This window comes from Cnephaeus nilssonii (genome assembly GCF_951640355.1).
Source record: "Cnephaeus nilssonii genome assembly, chromosome: 6".
NCBI classification, from domain to species: domain Eukaryota; kingdom Metazoa; phylum Chordata; class Mammalia; order Chiroptera; family Vespertilionidae; genus Cnephaeus; species Cnephaeus nilssonii.
In genome coordinates, this window is record NC_137077.1 from 30831809 (window position 1) to 30854630 (window position 22822).

General features: G+C 36.8%; 1 protein-coding gene across 1 annotated transcript in view; it reads left to right on the plus strand.

The window, feature by feature from the left end:
• Positions 1–18756, plus strand: part of ETNK1 (ethanolamine kinase 1) — a 54398-nt gene extending 35642 nt beyond the window's left edge. Inside the window, exons 5-8 of the mRNA XM_079773589.1 lie at positions 172–255; positions 2950–3110; positions 10491–10564; positions 10902–18756. Of these exons, the coding sequence (XP_079629715.1) occupies positions 172–255; positions 2950–3110; positions 10491–10564; positions 10902–10974 (392 nt within the window). The 3' untranslated portion in view covers positions 10975–18756. The remainder of the gene's footprint in view (positions 1–171; positions 256–2949; positions 3111–10490; positions 10565–10901) is intronic.
• Positions 18757–22822: the final 4066 nt, after the last annotated feature.

A 22822-nucleotide genomic window follows, 5' to 3' on the forward strand; every position in this document is an offset into this window, starting at 1 on the left:
TAAAGCTCATTGCCATAAATTCACAGCCTTACCCTGTATTGTCTCAGAAGTGCATGTAACCAAGCACGTACAATGAGACAAAATATTAAAAGCTATTTAATTACAAATAGCTTAGGGATTTTCTGATCTTATATGTGATTTCTTATGTCTTTGTTTTTGTGTCTCACATAGGTGATGTACAGTTCATTGATTATGAATATTCTGGATACAACTACCTGGCATATGATATTGGAAATCATTTCAATGAATTTGCAGGTAAAATCCAGGGCTTAACTAGTGGAATAGCATAATGTAACTTTGATATGACACTTTTAGAATTTTTTTTTCTTTAAAATAGATAAACTGGGAAGAGGAGCAAAATTCTTTTAACTTTTTTTCTGTCCTTTGTTCTTTATTTGTTTTTGTTTATTACTGGGGGGTAGAGAAGACTTCTTCATTAATGTCTTAAGGGAAATCTTCTATAATAATAAAAGCGCAGTATGCTAATTAGACTAGACATCCTTCCGGGCGTCCTTCTGGACGACCTTCCAGACGAAGCCAAGGCTGCGAGGGAAGCCTGGGTCCTGGGTGCCAGAGGGAAGCAGTGCCGGCAGCGGGGGGAAGGAAGGCCTACTCTTGCACGAATTTCGTGCATCGGGCCTCTAGTAAGAAATAATTATTGTGGCTTCTATTAGGGCCTGACACAGTGCAAGGTGCTTTACAAGTCTTATTTTACCTTATTTTTTTTTTCTACAACAATTTTTAAAGTTAGGTAATATTCCCAGTATACAGATGAAGGAAATAACTCATCAAGAGCACAGAAAAATACAGAGACTATGATTTGAAACCAATTTTAAAAATCATATAAAAGCCTTTGCTATTTCCATTGTGTAATTGGGCTTTTGAAACGTTGATTAATTAAAAGGCTTGAGTGTTTGTGTGTGTGTGTGTGTGTGTGTGTGTGTGTGTGTGTGTGTGTCTGTCTGTCTTTGAATGAATAATTGAAAATCTGGTCATTTTTGCCCCTGGAAATTATTCCATTAGTACTGTCAAGTATAAAAGGTTTAGTTTTTCTAATGTAAATGGAATTAATTTAAAATACATTTTATGACTATATTTAGAAACATGAAATGCTCTAGAACTAAGGAATAGGACATTCCCCTAGATGGTTTACACCTAGTAGGAATTTTTCATTGTTGAATTTGTGTTTGTATACATCCATGCATTCATATATTTTAATATACTTTAGGTTATTGGCTGGGGAAAAGTTTCAGTTTACATCCTACCTAATAAAAGAGTAATATGCAAATTGACCGTACTTCGCTACACCCACCAGCCACGCCCACCAGGAAACCGTTGCAGGGACGCTGGGGTTCAGCCGAGCCCGGCCTTGGGCACCAGCAGGGAGCCTGCACGGATCGCAGGAAACCACTGGGGGTCGGCTCCTGCGATCCGTAGCAGGGACGCTGGGTGCGGCCGAGCCCAAGGCCAGGAAAGCCTCGGGCGGAGGCTTTCCCCGGCCTTGGGCACCAGCGGGGAGCCTGCACGAATCGCAGGAAACCACTGGGGGTCGGCTCCTGCGATCCTTAGCAGGAACGCTGGGTGCGGTCGAGCCCAAGGCCACCGCCCGGGGCCAAGCCCCGACCCTGAAAGAAGGCAGAAGGCGGTGGCCACAGCCAAGGCCTGGGTCCCTGGTGCCGGCAGAAAACTGGTGCAGGCAGCCAGGTGAATGAAGGTCTATTGCACGAATCTTCGTGCAAACGGGCTGCTAGTGTATTCAATAATTTCCCTACACTATGCTTATCATATGCATGTCATATCTCTATCTACATATATACTGTACATCTCTTTAGGAAGGGAAAGCAGCTGTTTATATAATGAATAATCATTGTGTTAGTATTAAGGATAGTCACTGCTATGGATATGAAGGAGGAAACTCCACTGATCTTAGTAAGATTTTGTGTAGAAAAGAAATTAAGCTAACAGTTGAAAGGTAGCATAGAAAAACGGTAACACTTGAGAGTTAGGTAGCATTTGCATGTGCAGATAGAATAGAAAGGAGGGTATTGTAGGAAGAAGGGAGAAAACTTCCAAGATGATTGTACTTATTATTTTTTAAACATGTTTTATTGATTTTTTACAGAGAGGAAGAGAGAGGGATAGAGAGTTAGAAACATCAATGAGAGAGAAACAGCTGCTTCCTGCACACATCCTACTGGGGATGTGCCCGTAACCAAGGTACATGCCCTTGGCTGGAATCGAACCTGGGACCTTTCAGTCTCAGGCCGATGCTCTATTCACTGAGCCAAACCGGTTGGGGCAGTGTACTTATTTTTGTAGGATATAAAATTCATGCAGGAGAATAGGTTATAAGATCAGAGAAGTAAATTTGGACCAAATTACGAAGAACCTTGAATGCTAGGCAAAATAGTATGAATGATAAGATCAACTTTGTGGGGTAATTATTTTAAAGCAAGGACCAGAAAATAAGTAGTAGAAAAGTTGGAGTTGGAACGTATAGTTAGGGTAAATGTGGTTTGTAAAACTTAATATCAGGTGTGTGTATGAGGTTTCAATATGAAATGTCTTTCTTACCCTGTGAGTAATAGTCAAGAAAGATTTAGAGCCACAGTTCTAGGAAATACTGTAGATATTAATGTGCACAAGAATCTTCTGGCTGCTTAGTGAAAAGATTTGGTGCTTCTGATGCAGGTAGTTCAAGCTTTACACTGAGGAAAAATTGAAGCAATGTGAATTGATTATGGTGGTCAACTGTATTGTGCATTCAAACTTAAGAATACATTATGATTGATTTATTTTAATACATGCTGATTAAATCTAGTATTCCAGCCAGATGTTTTATTTTTTCTCTGAAATTATATAGATAGTAAGAATTATTAAAGGTATACTAGTACATAAGAGAATGTGTTTTTGAAATTTTCATTGCACTTTTTTTTTTTTTCACTTTAGGTGTGAGTGATGTAGATTATAGTCTCTACCCAGGTAGAGAACTACAGGACCAGTGGCTGCGTTCTTACCTTGAAGCCTACAAAGAATATAAGGGCTTTGGGACTGAAGTTACTGAAAAGGAGGTAGAAATACTCTTCATTCAAGTCAATCAGTTTGCTTTGGTAAGTTTAAATTTTAACAAAAGATTCTTCATATGATTTAACAACTGTTTAAATTTTCATCTTATAAAACAGTTTTCTTTCTGTTTTGAATTTTGTGAATTTTTGTTCAAAATAATGACAAAATACGATTCTTTACAATTTTTCCATTATAGTATTTTTGCGGACCAAGATTTTGTTTTATTTACAACCATATTTCCAATCCCTAGAACAATAGTGCCTGGCTACTTGATAAGTGCCCAGTAATTATTTGTTTAACGAATGGATTCCAGTTAGAGTTAGGATTATTTGTGAATTAGTGTTTGTATATTATACTAGAGGCCCAGTGCATGAAATTCGTGCGGGGGAGGGGGTCCCTCAGCCCAGCCTGCACCCTCTTGCAATCCAGGACCCCTCGGGGGATGTCCGACTGCCGGTTTAGGCCCGATCATGTGGGATTGAGCCTAAACCGGCAGTCAGATATCCCTCTCGCAATCTGGGATCTCTGGGTCCTAACCGCTTGCCTGCCTGCCTGATTGCCCCTAACCGCCTCTGCCTTGGCCCCCTCTGCTGCGGCTTCGTCAGGAAGGTTGTTCAGCTGTCCGGTCTAATTAGCATATTATGCTTTTATTATTATAGATGTCTTCTTTTTTCTTTGTTATGAAAGCATATTCAAGGACAGATTTATGGGAAACGAGGTTTTCCACGATGCATTCATCATTACATCTTAATGTTAACATGATAAAAGTTTATTGGTTTTATAACTTTATCAGTTGTTTTAAGTAAAATATGGTTTTCCATTATACATGTGCAAGTTGAGCTCACAACTCCAACTCATTTAAATGCTTTTCTTGAGAGAGTCTCCATTTTTTTTGGTATGTAGTAGACGTGCTTTATGTGTGCTTTTTATGTAATTTCATAGAATGTTAGAGTAGCATGCACTCAGGAGTAGAGATTTAATAAAATTAATAATTTTAAAGATTTCATTAAGAACATTCTTTAGTGAGACTGACTTTTTACTCTTTAGTGCGTGGGGATGAAGAATATAGGATACTACACTAATACAGTTTGGTATCACTGCCTTGACTTATGCTAAGGTACCAGTAGCTTCATATACCATTGTTTTTGAACCGTCAGTGCAAATGTTAACATAGTCAAAAAGGCAGGTGTAACATATTATTATGAAAGTACCGTATTTTCTGGCGTATAAGACGACTTTTTAACCCAGGAAAATCTTCTATACGCCCAGTCGTCTTATACGCCAGAAAATACGATAGTTTTGAATCTTAAGAACCTCTCATGGATTTGATGGACAGCTTTGAGAACCCCTTGCTTGTTTAGACTTTCCAAAAAAAAAAAAAAAGCATCCAATATAATAAAAGGGTAATATGCAAATTGACCCTAACAGCGGAACGACTGGTTGCTATGATGTGCACTGACCACCAGGGGCAGATGCTCAACACAGTAGCTGCCCCAGGTGGTCAGTGCACTCTCGCAGGGGGAGCTCCAGTCAGCCACAAGCCAGGCTAACAACTGTGAGCACAGCGGCGGTGGTCGGAGCCTCGCCTCCTTGGCAGCGCTAAGAATATCTGACTGTGGGCCTAAGTCATCAGTTGGGTATCCCCCCGAGGGCTCCCGGGCTGCCAGAGGGATGGGATATCTGACTGCCAGCTTAGGCCTGATCCCCCGGGGAGTGGGCCTAAGCCGGCAGGTGGACATCCCCTGAGAGATCCCGGATTGTGAGAGGGCACAGGCCGGGCTGAGGGACACCCCACCCCCCTCAGTGCACAAGTTTTCATGCACCAGGCCTCTAGTTTCATCTCATAATTTACTTCTCATTATATGTGTAAGATACTTAGGTAAAAAGAAGGCCATTTAAAAAATCTTTATAATTTTTATCATTCTAATTTAATATAATCATATTTTATTGAATGTTTGTTATATACCAGGTATAGATACTATTATTACTACTCTGATGTGTGTTATTTTACACCATCAAGTAATTTTCCAATTCTCAGCAGAAGTGACTTCTGAGTGTCCTAGAAATTTAACTCAGTTCTGGAGATAATGTCAGATCCCACAGGTTAAGGATTCAATCCCACAAGACTGTCTGTTTGTTGTTGTCCCTCCTGCCCCTCTTAGATGCCAATTGTGAGTCTAGGTTGTTACCTGTGCTTCTTACCTACTGTCTGTAAATTCCACAACTCCCTCCTTGGATTTGATTTATTTGTTAGAGTGGCTCACAGAACTCAGCAACATTTACAGATTCTTGCCAGTGTATTATGAAGGATAATATAAAGGCTGTATAAGAATAGTTAGATTAAGAGGTACATTGGACAAGGTCCAGACGGTCCTGAATGCAGGAACTCTTTTCCCCTAGAGTTTAAGGTGCACCAACCTCCCAGCATGTCTATGTGTACACCAACCTGTACACATAGACATGCTAGTAGTTTTAAGATCCAAAACTACTTTCTTTTTTTTTTTAAATATATTTTATTGATTTTTTTATAGAGAGGAAGGGAGAGGGATAGAAAGCTAGAAACACTTATGAGAGAGAAACATCAATCAGCTGCCTCCTGCACACCTCCCACTGGGGATGTGCCCACAACCAGTGTACGTGCCCTTGACTGGAATCGAACCTGGGACCTTTCAGTCTGCAGGCTGACGCTCTATCCACTGAGCCAAACCGGTTTCGGCCCAAAACTACTTTCATAATAATATGTTACACCTGCCTTTTTGACTATGTTAACATTTGCACTGACGGTTCAAAAACAATGGTATATGAAGCTACTGGTACCTTAGCATAAGTCAAGGCAGTGATACCAAGCTCTCCAAACCCTCTCCTTTGGGGGTTCTATAAAGGCTCCATTACATAGGCAGTATGGATTAAGTCATTGACCATTGCTGATTGAACTCAATCTCCAGCCCCTTTCCTCTCCTCAAAGATTAGGAGGTGGTTGGGCTGAACGTTTTCTCTCTAATCCTTGGCAGGTTTCCCTGGCAACCAGCTCTCTTCCTTAGGGGCTTTCCAGAAGTCACCTCATATTGTAAATTCAAGTGTGGTTGAAAAGGGCTTCTTATAAATTATAAGATATTTCTTAAACTTCTGTGACTCTGGAATTATTCAGGAACCTTTGATGAAAGACCAAATATTATAATAAAAGATGCTCCCATTTGCTTATGGTTAGGAAATTCTAAGAATTTGAGGAGCTATGAGCCAGGAACAATGGATGAGGAATAAATATATATTTATTATAAAGCATAATATTACACTTGCCTTTTACACATGAGGAAACAAAGGCACAGAGGAGTTAATTAAACTGTTCAAAGCCACAAAGCTAATAATTTTTGCAGTTTGACTCCAGAGCCCAGCCCTTTTATTTTAAACCAATATGTTTCCCATGCATGTGACTTTAGCTATTTACTCTTTACTGTATTATTTATTCTTTTTTTTATTTTTATGTTTTATTGATTTTTTACAGAGAGGAAGGGAGAGAGATAGAGAGTTAGAAACATCGATGAGAGAGATACATCCATCAGCTGCCTCCTGCACAGCCCCCACTGAGGATGTGCCCGCAACCAAGGCACATGCCCCTGACCGGAATCGAACCCGGGACCTCTCAGTCCGCAGCCGACGCTCTATCCACTGAGCCAAACCGGTTTCGGCTATTTATTCTTTTTTAAAAAATATATATTTTATTGATTTTTTACAGAGAGAAAGGGAGAGGGATAGAGAGTTAGAAACATCAATGAGAGAGAAACATCAATCGGCTGCCTCCTGCACACCCCCTACTGGGGATGTGCCTGCAACCAAGGTACATGCCCTTGATCGGAATCAAACCTGGGACCCTTGAGTCCGCAGGCCGACGCTCTATCCATTGAGCCAAACCGGTTAGGGCTATTCTTTTTTTTAAAAAATATCTTATTTGTTGGGAACTTTTATATCCTACTAGAGGCCCGATGCACAGATTCGTGCACCGGTGGGGTCCTTGGCCTGGCCTGCAGGGTTCAGTGGACCTCCACGTCACTGCAGCCTGGCCTTACCAGCCAGCTAGGTGGGCTCCAGCCCACTGTCTGCATCGATCTCGCACAGCATGAAGTAGTGTGCGAAGCGGCAGGTGGCCAGGGAGCAGCCTGACCCTGGGCTGGGTGCTGTGCCGCTCCCATTCATCCCAGCTCGCTGTGCCTGCCGCCACCACTGCTCTGGCACGCAAGGGGAGTGTTCGTGGGAGAGGCTCTTGCCAGCCATGCCATGAGCCCAGCTTCTGGCGCCTGTCTGTCAGCTAAGCAGCACTCCTGCTGTGGGAGCGCACTGACCACCAGGGGGAAGCTCCTGCATTGACCGTCTGCCCCCTGGTGGTCAGTGTGCATCATAGCTACCATCCGGTCATCCAGTCATCCAGTCACTTAGGCTTTTATATATGTAGATTAATGATACAGTATAATGAATTGCAAAAGTATATTTTAAATAGAGATTTTTATCAGCAACACACATTTTAAAAATTACATTTATTGGAGTGATGCTTGTTAATATAGTATAGGTTTTGAGTGCACATTTTTATGATACAGAATCTGTATATTGTACCACCCAAAGTCGAATCATCTTCCATCACCATATATTTGATTCCCTCACCTCCAATCCCTTCCCTTTAGTAAACACCATACGATTGTCTGTGTCTATGAGTTTCTTGTTCGTTTGTTTGTTATTTTTGGTTTTATGCCCTCCATATGAGTGAAATCATATGGTTCTAAATCTTTTCTCTGATTTACTTTGCTTAGCATGATTTTCTCAGGGTTCATCCATGTTGTTGCAAATGGCAGTATTTCATCTTTTTTATGGCTGAGTAGTATTCCATAGGGTATATGTACCACTCTATTATTTTTAATTGATTTTTAGAGAGAGAGGAAGGAAGAGAGAGAAATATCCATGTGATATCTTAGCATTGATTGGCTGCCTCCTGGCAGGGATTGAGCCCGCAATCCCAGCATGTCCCCTGACTGGGAGTTGAACTTGCATCCTTTTGGTGCATGGGACAACGCCCAGTCAACTGAGCCACACTGGCCAGGGCTTTATCACTCTTCTTTATCCAGTCATCTTTCGAAGGACACTTTGGTTGTTTCCATGTCTTGGCCACCGTGTGTAATGCTGCAATGAACATAGGGGTGCATATATCTTGGCCAATAAATGTTTTCAATATTTTCAGGTAGATATTCAGAAGAAGGGTTGCTGGGTCATATGGTAACTATACTCTTAATTTTTTGAGGAACCTTCTTACTGTTTTCCATGGTGGTTTTACCAGTTTACATTCCCACCAGCAGTGAATGAGGTTTCCTTTTTCTCCACACCTCTCCAACACTTGGTATTACTTGTCTTGTTGATAATAGCCATTCTAACAGTGTGAGGTGTTACCTCATTGTAGTTTTGATTTTCATTTCCCTAACAGCTAATGAAGTTGAGCATGTTTTCAGAAATCTTTCGGCCACTTGTATGTCTTCTTTGGAGTAGTGTTTGTTCCGGTCCTCTGCCCATTTTTTAAATGGATTGTTTGTTTGTGTGGTGTTGAGCTGTATGAATTCTTTATATATTTTGGATATTAGCACCTTGTTGGAGCTGTTGTTGCCAGATATCATCTTCCATTTGGTTGGTTGCCTTTTTGTTTTTGTTGGCTATTTCTCTTGCTGTGCAGAAGCTTTTTAGTTTTACATAGTCCCATTCATTTATTTTTGCCTTTATCTCTCTTGCTTTTTGGGTCAAATTTATAAAATTTCCCCTAAGACTAAGATCATAAGTGTAATACCTATGTTTTCTTTTATGCAGTTTTGGGTCTTATATTTAGGTTTTTGATCCATTTTGAGTTAATGTTTGTATATGGGATAAACTGTAGTTTCATTCTTTCCTGTGTGTGGCTTTCAAATTTTCTTAGCACAATTTGTTGAAGAGGTCTTTTCCCTCCATTTTATGTTTGTGGCTCCTTTAAACTACACAGCATTATTAAAAGAGGTTGAAAAACACACACAATGAAATGGAAAGATATTTTGTTTATGGATTGGAAGAATCAACAATATGTCCTAAAGCAATACACAGATTTAATGCAAGCCCTATCAAAATCCCAATGAATTTGTTTAAAGAAATAGAATAAAAAATCATCAGATTTGTATGGAATTAAAAAAGACCCCGAACAGCCAAAGCAATCCCGAGAAAAAAGAATGAAGCCTGAGGTATCACATTCCCTAACTTCAAATTTTACTACAAAGCTATAATAATCAAAACAACGTGGTATTGGCTGAAAAACAGACACAAGGACCTATGGAACAGAACTAAGAGTCCAGAAATAAACTTACATGTATTTGGGTAAATAATTTACAACAGCTGATTTTTTAAAGGAGATCTATTTAGGGTAAAAGTTTTGAAATAATATTTCTAGTTAAAGTATTTCTTGGAAGTTTAATTCGTGTTATCAGAATCTTCAAATACCATGTTTAACTGACAATGATCATAAAGTGTGCACACAATGATTTTACAGCTCCTAATTACACAGCTATTGGTTTTCTCCTAGACCCATTTTTCTCTGACATAAATAACATCATATTTTATGTTGAGATTGGTATGCAGAATAGTTGGATCAATACAAATTGTTTCCAGATATTTGTCACCCCTAGAACACTCTTCACATTAATTTTTTCTTTTTTTGGTTTGAGATTTGGATTTTTTATTTTGTTTATATTTTTATGTTAAGTAACCAGGTTCTTTGATAATGTATTTTATATGAGAGGTTGTTATCAATGAATATCATTAAAAACACTTTGCCAAAAAAAAAAAAGAAAAAGAAACTTGAATAAAAACACCACTTAACCAACACCTATCAGTGCTGATGCTGAACTCTGCCTATATAAAACAGATTATAGAAGTTGGGTTACAGTTTTTAAATGACAGTAGTTTATTATAGCCTCTTTTGGTGTAGACATAAGTGATTTATAGCCACCTAGATAACTGTACACTTAATTATTACCTTATTTTAGATATTTTATATAAAAAAGAATCAATAACGTATTTTTTATGGAATTGATGAAAAAGAGAAAAATTAAAAATATGATATTTGCATTACAAAGAAATGAATTGTCGCCTGGCCTGTGTAACTCAATGGTTGAGTGTCAGCTCATGCACCAAGAGGTCAATGGTTTGATTCCAGGTCAGGGCACATGCCCAGGTTGCGGGCTTGAACCCTGGTAGTGGGTGTGCAGGACTGGCAGCTGGTTGATGTTGATGTTTCTCTTTCATCAATGTTTCTATCTCTCCTCCCTCTCCCATCTCTCCCTTCCACTCTCTAAAAATACAAAAAAAAAAAAAAATCAAAAAGGGAAATGAATTATTGTAATTTTTGTTTTTTCTGCCTTTCTTTTTAGGCTTCTCATTTCTTTTGGGGATTGTGGGCTTTGATTCAAGCCAAATACTCCACTATTGAGTTTGATTTCCTTGGGTAAGTTTAATTTTACTGTATGCATTATATTTATCTCTACTTTGTTTTGAATTAACATTGAGAACTCATAGGGGACATTGTAGTTATTATTTTCAATCAAATGTTATAAAGGTTACATACATTTAATACATGGTTTGAGAGGAAATCTGGTTTAATCTGTTAAATGCACTTAATATTAGAAAGGTGTCCAGTAGGTGGTGCAATAAACTAAAAATATGTTCTTTGAAAAAATCGTTAAACTTAAAAAAAAAAATTTAGTTGAGAAGGGGTGAGTGGAAATAAAGGGAGGATTAAGTTTTCAGCTCTGACTAATTTTGTTATTCTCTTTTCTCACTAGGTATGCAATTGTTCGTTTTAACCAGTACTTTAAAATGAAGCCTGAAGTGACTGCATTAAAAATGCCTGAGTAAAGATGTAATTATTCTCAAGTAGCTGAACAATGCTTGTGAATCTTTTCTTGAGAAATTCCGAAAAGCCAATTATTTGTTAAGATTCTGTTATTTAATTTGGTTATCTTGCTTTACAAATTATGCCTCTATCAACCAATTTGTTTTTTAAATAGACTGAATGATGTAAAAAAATATACCTACTGCTGTCAGTATGCAGTAGATTAGAAATTTGTTAAATCTGCAAATAGGTATAAAGATGTCAATTTAATCTTTTTGATAATTTAATCTGCTATATGTGAATTATTTATTATAAATGTAACATGATTCTGTGACTGCTTTAATCTATCTCATCTGTTAAGTGTAAGCAATGAAAATGTTCCAGAGGAAACTTTTTTTTTTTACTTTAATAAGATTAATTTTAGTTAAAAGTTCTAGATGTTCATTGTAACTTTTTTATCTTGATGCACTGTAAGTAAAATGGATCATTTACTCTTGAAATGCCAGACACTGATATAGATAATACCTGTCTAGGAGTGTGAGATACATTCACTATCTATGGTAGTGGTACATCTTTTTGAACTGAATATTGGAAACTGTTTCTTTGGGGGGAATTTACCTTAGAATTTAATTCTCCTCTTCCTACAGAGTCTGGCAGTATAAATATTTACTGTATAATCCTAGAATAGATATGATGATTTTGTGTCACCAAAATCTGTATTCAATAATGTTCTCATATACTAAATGTGGTCATTTAAGTTACTAGTTTGCTTTTAAAATTTTAGTGTATCACATTTTTTCTAACCAAATGTTTTGTTTTACATATTGAAATGTTCTATGTCTTTGTTATTAAATAATAGTAGAACAATTGCTAATTTTGGAAACAAAGATAGAATACTTGGGAACAAGAAAAGTCATTTAGATTAATTCTGTTTTACCCCTGTAGATTCATTTTTTACATTTTGGTTTCATGCTTTAGTTGGCTTCATATCTTTGAAATGATAGCAAATGATTGCTTGATACATGTAGGTTCAGAGAAGTTGAGGTGTTAAAAGAATTAAATAAGGAACATTTAAGGCATTGATCTTGTACACTTAAAATCTGATATATCAAAATGTGAATTAAGCAGAAATACTCCTTGTAGGAAGGATTCTGTTTTTATTTCTCTTGATTTTGTTAGTGTATTTTTTTTTTTTAATTTTGTTTTGGAGTGAGGATGATAATAATTATTTGGAAGGGAGTTAGATCTTTGGGATAAGTAAGCTTCATGTTTTGAAGACTGCCATGTGGAGTTGAGTAGTCATGGTTGTCTTTACTTAGAAAATTAGTCTGACAAGCTTTTCACTTTGGTCACATAAGTGCCCGTGTACAAAGTTGGCTTAATGGATCTGCATATTCAGAATATGCAACTACAAGTTATCCTCTGAGAAATCTTCTGAGGAGTCTGATATATTATTCCAAATGACTTATATTCTCAGATAAGTGCTTTAAAATACTTGGGTTATCTCAAGATGTTTAAAGGTAATCAAGTAGAAACACTTAAAGGCCATTTTAAATGGTAAATTCTAGTTACATAAATAGAATATGAAAATATGTCTATAACAGTGTTAGACCAAGATTTGTTTTCTACCTCCCCAATGTTAAAAATGTTCACTTCTGTTTTTATAAACCACATTGTTGTAGAATCAATAGAATTTTACTTAATTGACTGAATATGGAACCAATTAAACAATGAATACCTTTTTATATAATGTTAGAGTGTACTTGAAAAATTGTTTTTGGTGGGATTTTCATCTGTGGTTGGAATATTATTTTCATTGATGAAGAATATGTAATACTCTTGATTTTTTTGCTTTCTGACTTAAAGTGAAATGTTATATATCTACATCGGAGGGGAGAAGATCATTTTTCTACCTTATTCCATATTCTTCAAACTATTTTGAATAGAGATTCACTGAGTCATTGCTGATAGACTCTGCATACTAGCTGTGACACTATAATAAACATTTCAGAAAGATTCATATAGAAGTGAATGTAAAGGTTAATAAAGGCTCTCACTCTAGTCCTAGGAGTATCTAGTGGATCTTGGGAACATAATCAGATAGTTAAAATATTTCCCTCACTCTTTGGTTAGGTTTTGGATGTTGTGATGCTCTCAGTTCTGTACAGATTTTTTTTGGATCATGCTGCAGGCTATTAATAGGGTTCAAAATTGCTTTCCTTTTTGTTGACCATTTAAGAGATTCTAAAGGAAAGACATCTCTCTAAAATGTGTCCTGTGGCTTCTTGAGATGTCTGTTGCCTTTTTATGTTAAGCTAAGGAACTTGAATGCCTTACCTAATAACTCAACTTGTAAGCTCATTTTGTAAATATGAAAATGGTTGTTAGAGAAGTGGCATTCATGTATACTCATTGTTAGTCAATAGACCATAGTGGCCTGGATGCTTTAACAAGCAGAATTCCACAGTTATTTCCCTCTTTGTTCTTTACATACTTGTTAGAGCTTACCTGACCAGTAATATTTGATTCCCCCACCTCCCAACACCCAACCCCATGCTACCACCATTTTCTGGAAATCAAAGAGATGTGGTAGTAAATCACACTGTTCACATGATCATTTGAGATCAAAATGAGCACAAAACTCATCAACTAGGTCTGCCTGGAATGTATATAAAACAGTGTAAATAAAAATTTGTAAATTAGTGTGAATTGTATCTTGCATATGAGATTGTGTATTGTTTTTCATTCTCTTCCCTTTTAAAGAAAATTTTCTGTAAGGAACTGATCCAGTTCTTTGGTTTTATACTGGAAACAGCCAGCAGTTCTGGCTGCACAGCAGGATAACAAGAGGAACTGGAGATAGGGTTTATCAGTTTTTGTTAATGTCAGTACTTATTTATGTAGCCTCTCAGTGCCTAATATGACTTCTTCATTCTTTAGTTGTTCATTAGTTTTTGTGAGGTTAGATTCCTGCAGGTGGTCAATTAATATACACAGAATTCCATTCCAGGATTTCAAGCTAAAGCAAATTAAAAATATAATTTAATGATTGCAAACTGAAGTATTATCTCTTCCTATTTTCAAGGTTAACTTTTTTTCTACAATAAAAATATGAAAATTTTGGTATCTCAGTGTGAATCTAAATCCCATGTATATAAGAGATATGGTAAATAATAGCTGTTAGTTCAACCAAAGCATATCTCTTGTGGCTTCTCTAGATATAAAGTTGTTTATTATGGGATTGTAAACAACAAAAAGATGTAATATTTTAATGACTGCTATTTACTTTTTTGCTGGACTAAAAATATTTGAACTTCATAAATATGTTACTAAAACTTCCAGCAGTTAAAGAAAAAAGTCTCCCCACACACTTCGTTACAAGTTAAAAATCTCCACTTTACTAATTATACAGGTATTTCATTACACAAAGCTTTCTGTATAATTTTTAATTGCTTTATAATATAAATGCGAATACTATCAGTTTGATTTTCTGCTTTAAATTACCTTTAATAAGCATTGATACTGCATTCCAAAGTGATACAGATTTCAGTTGATAGACAAAGTTAATAGTGCTTTGTGCTAGGAGAGTTTTGTTATTGGCAGCAACTTGCACAACTTACGCAAAAGGCAAACGCTAGTAACTGTTATGCACAGATGAAAATGGAATTATAAGTATGTGATTAAAGCAGCTTTATCTTTATTTGAAAGTTAATTTGCTCTGATTTTTCTTTAGTTCAGTAGATTTTAGAATGTCCTTTGACTGGAAACTTAGTTACATAAGGCAGTCTGTTTTTTTTTTTTTTTTTTCTTTTTTAAAAAAGAAATTAGTTATATTGAACTGCCTTTTTATTTCTTCTTATATAACACCTTATAGTGTTACGTTTTAGGTTTGATATCTTCGGACAGAAAAGCATATCAATTATTTTAAATGAACTTCCCCCTGTCTTTGAAGCTTAGTCTCTAAAATGTGTTACTATAAAAGAAAATGCTTGGGATTGCATTACTTGAAATCTTGAAAACTGAAATTAATAAGATACATTACATAATGAATTAGATTTTTCTGAACACAATTTTTATGCTAAAAATTCTATTTCAGGATCACAATTTGAAATAGAAAATTTCACTATTTCAATGAAAAACTAATGGTAGTGCTTTAGAGAAGACCCATTTGTGTTGGGCATCCAAAATTAAAGTTTTAAGTAGATTTCTGTGCTGAAATCTGCTTTCTCTTCTTTCCTATGCACTTACTATGCTACTGATGTTATCAAACCGGTTAAAATAAAATGTGTTAATTATGAATCCTATAGCTTTTCTAGTTACAAAAAAGTTGTGTAAAATACTCAATATTTTTGTTTACATCTTAATCCATTAAAGGTATCAATACCCATTAATCATTTTAACAAACATAAGATACTTACAAAAATTGAAAAGGCTACATAGTGTATTTAAACTAGTTAGTGATGAATAAGAAAAAGCTGGCTAATTTAAATTGTTACATTAGTTAAATATTAAAACTCTAACAGGAACTTTCAAAGCTAAGTTGAGACTTGATGGTATCCATGTAAACTAGTTCATGTGTCCTGGAAAAGACCCCCAAAAAGCTGTGGAGAAAATGTGAATATTTGCTTGCCATGGTTGTGGTGTGCTGCTACTTCAGTTTTGGTAGTGACACACTGACATTTTTATTGTCCAATAATCTGAAGAAGTTTCCTTTTGTTTGTACTAAAGTAACTATAAATTGGTGGAATTTGCGAAGGGAAAACTTTTAAACTGTATTTAGGAGCCGTTGTACAGCTGGATGAAGAAGTTTCCATGATGTGAAATATTTGAATTTTAAATATCATTAAAAAAAAGAAGATATGGCATCATTCCATGTTCTTAAATGATAATTTTCTTAAATGATAATTTCAGATGCAGGAGGAAAAATACCCCAGTGAATAATTGTCATTACCGTAGTTGTATGTTAAATTGGGAAATTGGCAGAAAGCTTAAATTTGTGTTTATCAAATGTGAACGATAGTAGTATAATGCTGCTTTGTATATACTGTAAGTGCTACAAATAGTCTCAGCACTGAAAATGTATTGATACCTCTCAAATGAATGCAACTTTTGAAGGAGGTGTTTTGATATGCCTCAGAAAGTATCTGAGAACTTGTTAATTTGTTTGGTAATGAAGATACTTCCTGTTCGTTGTTGCATATTTTCATGTTTAAAATTTAATTTTTACATTTTTACTACTGTTAATTTAAGTAAAACTTGTTCTGTGGACAAAATGGGGTTGCCAGTGAAGAAAATAAAAGACAGCCTCATTCATGTAACTGCTTACGTAAAAATATGTTTTTGCTCTATGTTCGTAAACGTTTAATGAAGCTGTTTGTATTTCTGTTTAAAATATAAGTGATGTTTAGGCTTTATTTCTGTTTAATAAGGCCTTTTACCATTGATTAAATGAAGGAATGTATCTTTTTGAAGAGATTTATATTCTGTAAATAAAAAAATTGGTTGTAACAATAAAGTTGGGTTCTAGTTGCAGCGTCTCCATAAATCTTGTCACTTCGACTAATTTTTGTGGAAAAACAAAAGACTTTAATGTTAGTGTATAACTATTTGAAGTCATTTTTAAGTTTCTAATTCCCTGGTTTTATAATAAAGTGTTTAAAGGTTTTGAAAAAGTTTACTTTCAAAAATTTGGCTGAGACAAGAGTATAGAATATTATATAACTTATAAACAAATTCTGTTTACCTAATGTAAAAATTCATTATTCTCTTAACCATAATACTGTGTGTCTTCACTGTGCGTGGTGCTGGAAACGTGGCACTGTCTGGGACTTAGCATCTTCAGTCTAGGAAGGGAGTATCCATTCAGCTAGCACTTACTAATGTCAGGTAATGTGCTAGATGGAGATACAAAGACACAATCTCTACCTTCTGATGTTTATCATGAGATCAATTCTCCATAATAAAGTCAGCAATGAGTAACTGTGTGTGTGTGTGTGTGTGTGTGTGTGTGTGTGTGTGTGTGTGTGCATTTAACAGAATGCTTTCCAATTTGGGTTTATGTGGTGTTTTCTAATGATTAGATTGAGGTTATTTATTTCCAGCCAAAATACTAGAAAAGTGATGTGTCGTCTTTAGGGTATCACATCTGAGGAACTCGTTGATACTAATTTTGATCACTTGATGAAAGTACTGTTCTGTGTTTTCACTGAATATTTTCCTCCTTGTAAATAATACGCAACCTTTGAGGAGATTCTTGAAGATTATGCAGTTATTTTGATGTGTTTTGTCTGTTGGTTCAACATTCCCTCTTTCCTGATTTAGCAACACTTGATAATTGTCTAAACCAATTTTTATTATGATGGCTGCACAATATTTATTTTTCAATTCTATTCCATACTCCATACACTCTGTATCTATCTACTTATTATATACCGTCCATGTGGCTGTTTTTTAAGTATAGACTCTCAGGTTTCTATTTTCAGTGGATTATGTTACTGGACATATTTGTATTGATATTAAAATTGTATGATATTTGGCTTTGGGGAACCTTATCAAATCTGGTTCCTGTGACATTTTGATATGCACCAACATTTTTTGCGCACTTTACCTCACTTTCTAATTTTGTACCTTTCCTTCCTGAGCCCTGGAATCAACCATTTCTCCAAGGAGCCTAGTTCTTTTTAGAGGAATAGTACTCAGAAACTTAGGTCTAGAAACTGTATGCTTATTGTTCCTGGGATATCACTGATCCTACCTGGCAAAGCAAGAAAACACACCTACCTCTTATATTGTATGTAAATTTATCTTTTAGAAATTGAAATCATACTGACACCTTCCATTTCTAATTCAACTTCACAGTTTTTCCTTTCCTCCCATTTCATACTTGTTTTTTACTTTTTTCTTACTCTGATAAAAGATATGTATTTTTGTTAAGAATACCATACAATTGGTGTGCCCTTAGCTCTGGATTAAAGTGGTGTCTCCCCATTTTCTCATTTTAATTAAGTATCTTGTGGGAGGGGATACTTTGAAACTGATTTTAAAAAATTAATTTTAGCATCTATTGGCAGTTTTGCCTGCAACAATCATTGTGATGTTTACTGGATGTTGATTTCCTATTCCCTCTTTACTCCTACACTCATAAACTGGACTTTCACTGTAAGGAAGAGCTGTACCTTCCTTATTCAACTCTTATCAGTAAGGACACAAAGATACTTAATTCTATGAGCCAAACTCTGTAACAATCATTTTATTGTTCATTTTGTCCTAGTTTGGTGATTGAGAGCTCCTTCTAATTGGCTACTATATCGTTTCATCATGCCCACATTATTTTTTGAGCACTTCCCTTTCCTGCAACATAAAGACATTCCTGGCTAGGCTTGTACCTTCCTTGCCCTAACAACCCTCAGCTCAACTATTTCTTCAAGGAGACCTGACACTTCATTTTTAGAGAATATTTAGAAACAGATCTAGTGCCAGGTGTATTCATTGTTCTGGGGTGTTAACTGCTTCTAAATTCTGTCAGTTGACAAAATTAGGAAATTACATGTAACATAATTTTTAGCATACATAACACTTGCATCTATATATCCTGATCCATCTGTTTTTGTAACTTTATTTTGATAATTTTAGACTTCTAAAAAAGTCAGTAGAATAGTTAAGTACACTTACATATATTCTTTTTCACAGTTCCCTAATTAATATTTTACTTCCTTTGCTTTATTATTTTCTCTATTTTTTTCTGTGAATTATTTGAGAGCAATTTGCACACAAATATTCTTTGCCCCTCAAAACTTGTATTTCCTAAGTACACTGTCTTCTTACCTCCACTGTTTCTGATGAGTTGGTGATTATATATTTTTATGGATTTCAGAGAGGAAGGGAGAGGGGGAGAGAGGTAAACATCAATGATGAGAGAGAATCATTGATTGGTTGCCTCCTGCACACCCCCTACTGAGGATCAAGCCCACAACCTGGGCTTGTTCCCTGATGAAATTGAACCTCCTGGTTTATGTGTCAACACTCAACCACTAAACCACACCAGCTGAGCGTTTTGGCAATTATTTCAGTTGTAGAATTTTTATTTGATTATTTTTAGAGATTCTGTTTTGCTTTTCGGATTTCTTACTCATGATGAGCATAGTCTTTATATCTTTGAGCATGTTGTGATAGGTGCTTTAAAATCCTTGTCTATTATTTTCAACAACTGGGTCAATCTCAGGGACCTATTGATTTGATTTCTTTTGCGTATACTTTACATTTTCCTCTTTGTATATATAGTGGTTTTGATTTGTGTCCTAGACATTATGATTGATATATTGTAGATATGCTTGATTTTGGTATGATCCTCTGGAAACTATTGATTTTGTTTATTTTAACAGGCATATAACTTGGCTATACTCAAACCTCAAATGCTCTGGCTGCTGTTAGTTGGAGAGTAGCTAAATTTTTTGACAATGTATATGCAGATTTTAGTGCCATTTTCTCTCTGGATCCTTCTTGGAATTTCTTTTCATACTTTCCAGCTATTGAGGTTGCTTTGAACTCTGTTCTTTAGTTCTTCAAGTAAGGCTGCACGTTTTCTGAGTTTTAGCTGTTCCATAAACCTCTGACTTGTGGCTTAATGTTAACAAAATGGGCAACTTAATGCTATTGTCTTTTTCTAAGTGTAAAATCTGCTCTCGTTATATTTTGCTGTTGGTTGCTCTCTAGTGCTTTTAGGTAGTTCTGTATATTACTAGAAGCCTGTTGCACAGATTCATGCACTGGTAGGGTCCCTCGGCCTGGTCTGCGAGGATTGGGTCCCAGATTGCAAGAGGGCGGTTCTCGGGTGATGCACCCGGAATCGGGCTCCCTTCTCTCTTTTCCCAATATTATGTCACTTTCTCTCTTTATCTGTCTTGCTTCTTTCACTTTACCCTAAGTTTGGCTGTAACTGATGACTTGTGGGCATTTAGCTGCAAAATGCAATTATTTAGCAAATAGGATTTACTTAGCCTGGAATCTAGTTGGCCTAGGGCAGGACCCTGCTCAATGTCAGGCCCCCGCCCAGACCCTTCCACCCAGTTGGGAGTCCTGTGGCGGCAGGAACCTCCTTCTTCCCACCTGAGCTGCTCCTTTACCTCCTTCCCTCCCTGGAGGTTGCCCGCTGGTGCTACTGTCTGCCCGGAAGGAGGAAAGCTGCAGCCGGTTTCCCAGCAGAGAGTGGTAGTGGGAAAATTCGCTGCCTCCACTGGAAATCGATATTAAGTGGATGGGCCGGCGTGGGCACCAGACGTCGGGGCCCAGCCAGTAGGCCCTGCACGTCTCATCATTTAGCTAATCGAGTTGAAAAGTTTCTGTAAGGGCCAGACCCATGACCTCTGCAATGGGCTAGAGGCCTGGTGGGGAGCTAGACCCGAAGTGGGGAGCCAATGGGCTAGAGGCCGGGTGCACGGATTTGTGCACCGGCGGGGTCCCTAGGCCTGGCCTGCAGGGATCAGGCTGAAACTAGCTCTTCGACATCCCCTTAGGGGTCCCGGATTGCGAGAGGGCGGTTCTTGGGTCATGCACCATGGAATCGGGCTCCCTCCTCTCTGGTTCTGGGTTCATTACCCAAGAACCACAGCTGCCAAGTCACCGCAACTCTGCAGCTCCTGCTTTGAGCGTCTGCCCCCTGGTGATCAGTGCACGTCATAGCTACTGGTCGGCTGGTCTGCCAGTTGGCCGGTTGCTTAGGCTTTTATATATATAGATACCACAAGTTTACCTATGGGAGCACTGGTACAATAGGAGCTAGTACACCATCACTCAAGGTAGCTTTATTAGTTGGCAATATAATTGACTAGAGGCCCAGTGCATGAAATTCATGCTCTGGTAGGGTCCCTCGTGGCTGCCAGCTGGGTACTCCCCTCGGCCGGCCCCGGCCCCTGGTTGAACTCCCAGACTAACTCCCAGTCGAGGGGACAATTTGCATACTATACGCTTTTATTATATAGGATAGGATAGTTTGAATTGTTATAGATGTTAAAGCTTCTGAAAATTGTACCTTCTTTAACAAATACCATGTATTTTAACTTAGAGTTTTAATTATATTTCAGAATTTGTATTTTCTTTTTACCCAAGAATTGCTTGTTTAATAGAAAGTTAATTTCTAGGTGGAAGGATCTTCTTTATTTTGGGGCTCTTAATATTTTGAGTTATTTCATTGTTATCAGAAAGTGTTTTTTACAATATTTCTATCCTATGGAAATTGTTGTTTTGACCTAATATGTGATCCACTTTTGGGAATGCTCCATGCTTACTTCAGAAGAAGATGTATTCTCTACATCAGGGTGTAGTCTTTTATATACACATAAACACAATCACACAGTCTATCCTTATTATTCGCAGATTTCATATTTTTTAACTTGCCTACTTACTAAAACTTATTTGTAACCTCAAAGTCAATTCTTGGGGGCATTTTTGTGGTCATCTGTGGACATGCACGTTTGCATTGCTGGACATGTGCATTCTCACCTGGGGCTGAACAAGCGGACTCTGCCTTCTTGTTTTAGCTTTCATTCTGTAAACAGAGGCCCTTTTCACCGTACATTTATTTAGTGTCACTTTTTTTTCTTTTTCATTTTTGTTGGTGGTTTCACTATTTAAAATGGCCCCCAAACATAGTGCTGAAGACTTCCTTGGTTTGGTCTCACCTCTTCAGCTTTAAGACTCACTCCCTGCCCTATACTTTGAGATAGAGCAACACCCATCTGCTTATAGTTCTGAAACATATCAATCTTGTACATATCTCTGCTTTTTTTTTTTTTTTCATGCTGCTTATCTTTTAGACCGGGTCAATTCTTACTTTGTTAAAACTTTAAAAAGCTTTGCTCAAAATACTTTGAAAACATCATTTCCAGAAAGCCATCTCTCTCTTCTTGGCCAATTATTCCTTCTGGCCCTCTTCCCCTGCCTCACTGCAGTGGCCCAGGAACACCCCTTATCAGTGACTTTGTCTCATCTTATTTGTCTTTATGAGTTTACCTTCCCAAGTAGATTTTATGCTCATTAAGAATATGAGTTTGATAGTATCACAGTTATGTAATGGGACTTTATGTTTATCAAGTGGAAGTATTAAATTAGTTAAGAATTACTGCCAATCAAGCTAAAAATAAAATAAGAAAGCAGTATTTGATATTGGAGAGACATAAACCTTGGAAATGACAATCCAGAATAACTTTTGAGTTGATAGGATTTCATTGGGGAAGCTGTACTTCACTATTTTGAAAATTAGAAATTCATTTTATTTTTTACCACATACTTCTGCATATTTGGTTTTTATTTAGTTGAGTCTCAATTTAGAGAAGTATGCAGATGCTTTGTTAACTGCCATTGATTTCCTGGAGGTGACCAGAATTTAGTGTTCTTAGAATCCTAGCATCCCAGTAGCTTGTCAAGCCCTACCCAGTGCATATTTTTAAAATGTATGTCCATAACATTGAAACAGCAGTGAAAAAATGTTTCCTCTCTAGATGAGTTTCAGTCAAAATCTGTAATTGTTTTTCTTATAATATTGCATAAATGTCAATAAAGCCCAAGCCAACCATCATTGATTTATACCAGAAATTAATATTTAAAGTGGCCATCATTGCCTGGCTGGTGTTGCTCAGTGGTTGAGTGTTGATCTATGAACTAGGAGGTGACAGTTGGATTCCCAGTCAGGACACATGCCTGGTTTGTGGGCTCAATTCCAAGTAGGGGGCGTGCAGGAGGCAGGTGATCAATGATTCATCATTAATGTTTCAATCTCCCTCTCCCTTCCTCTATGAAATCAATACAAATATATTGTTTAAAAAAAGCAAAGTGGCCACATATATAATAAAAGCCTAATATGCTAAGTGTCTGGTT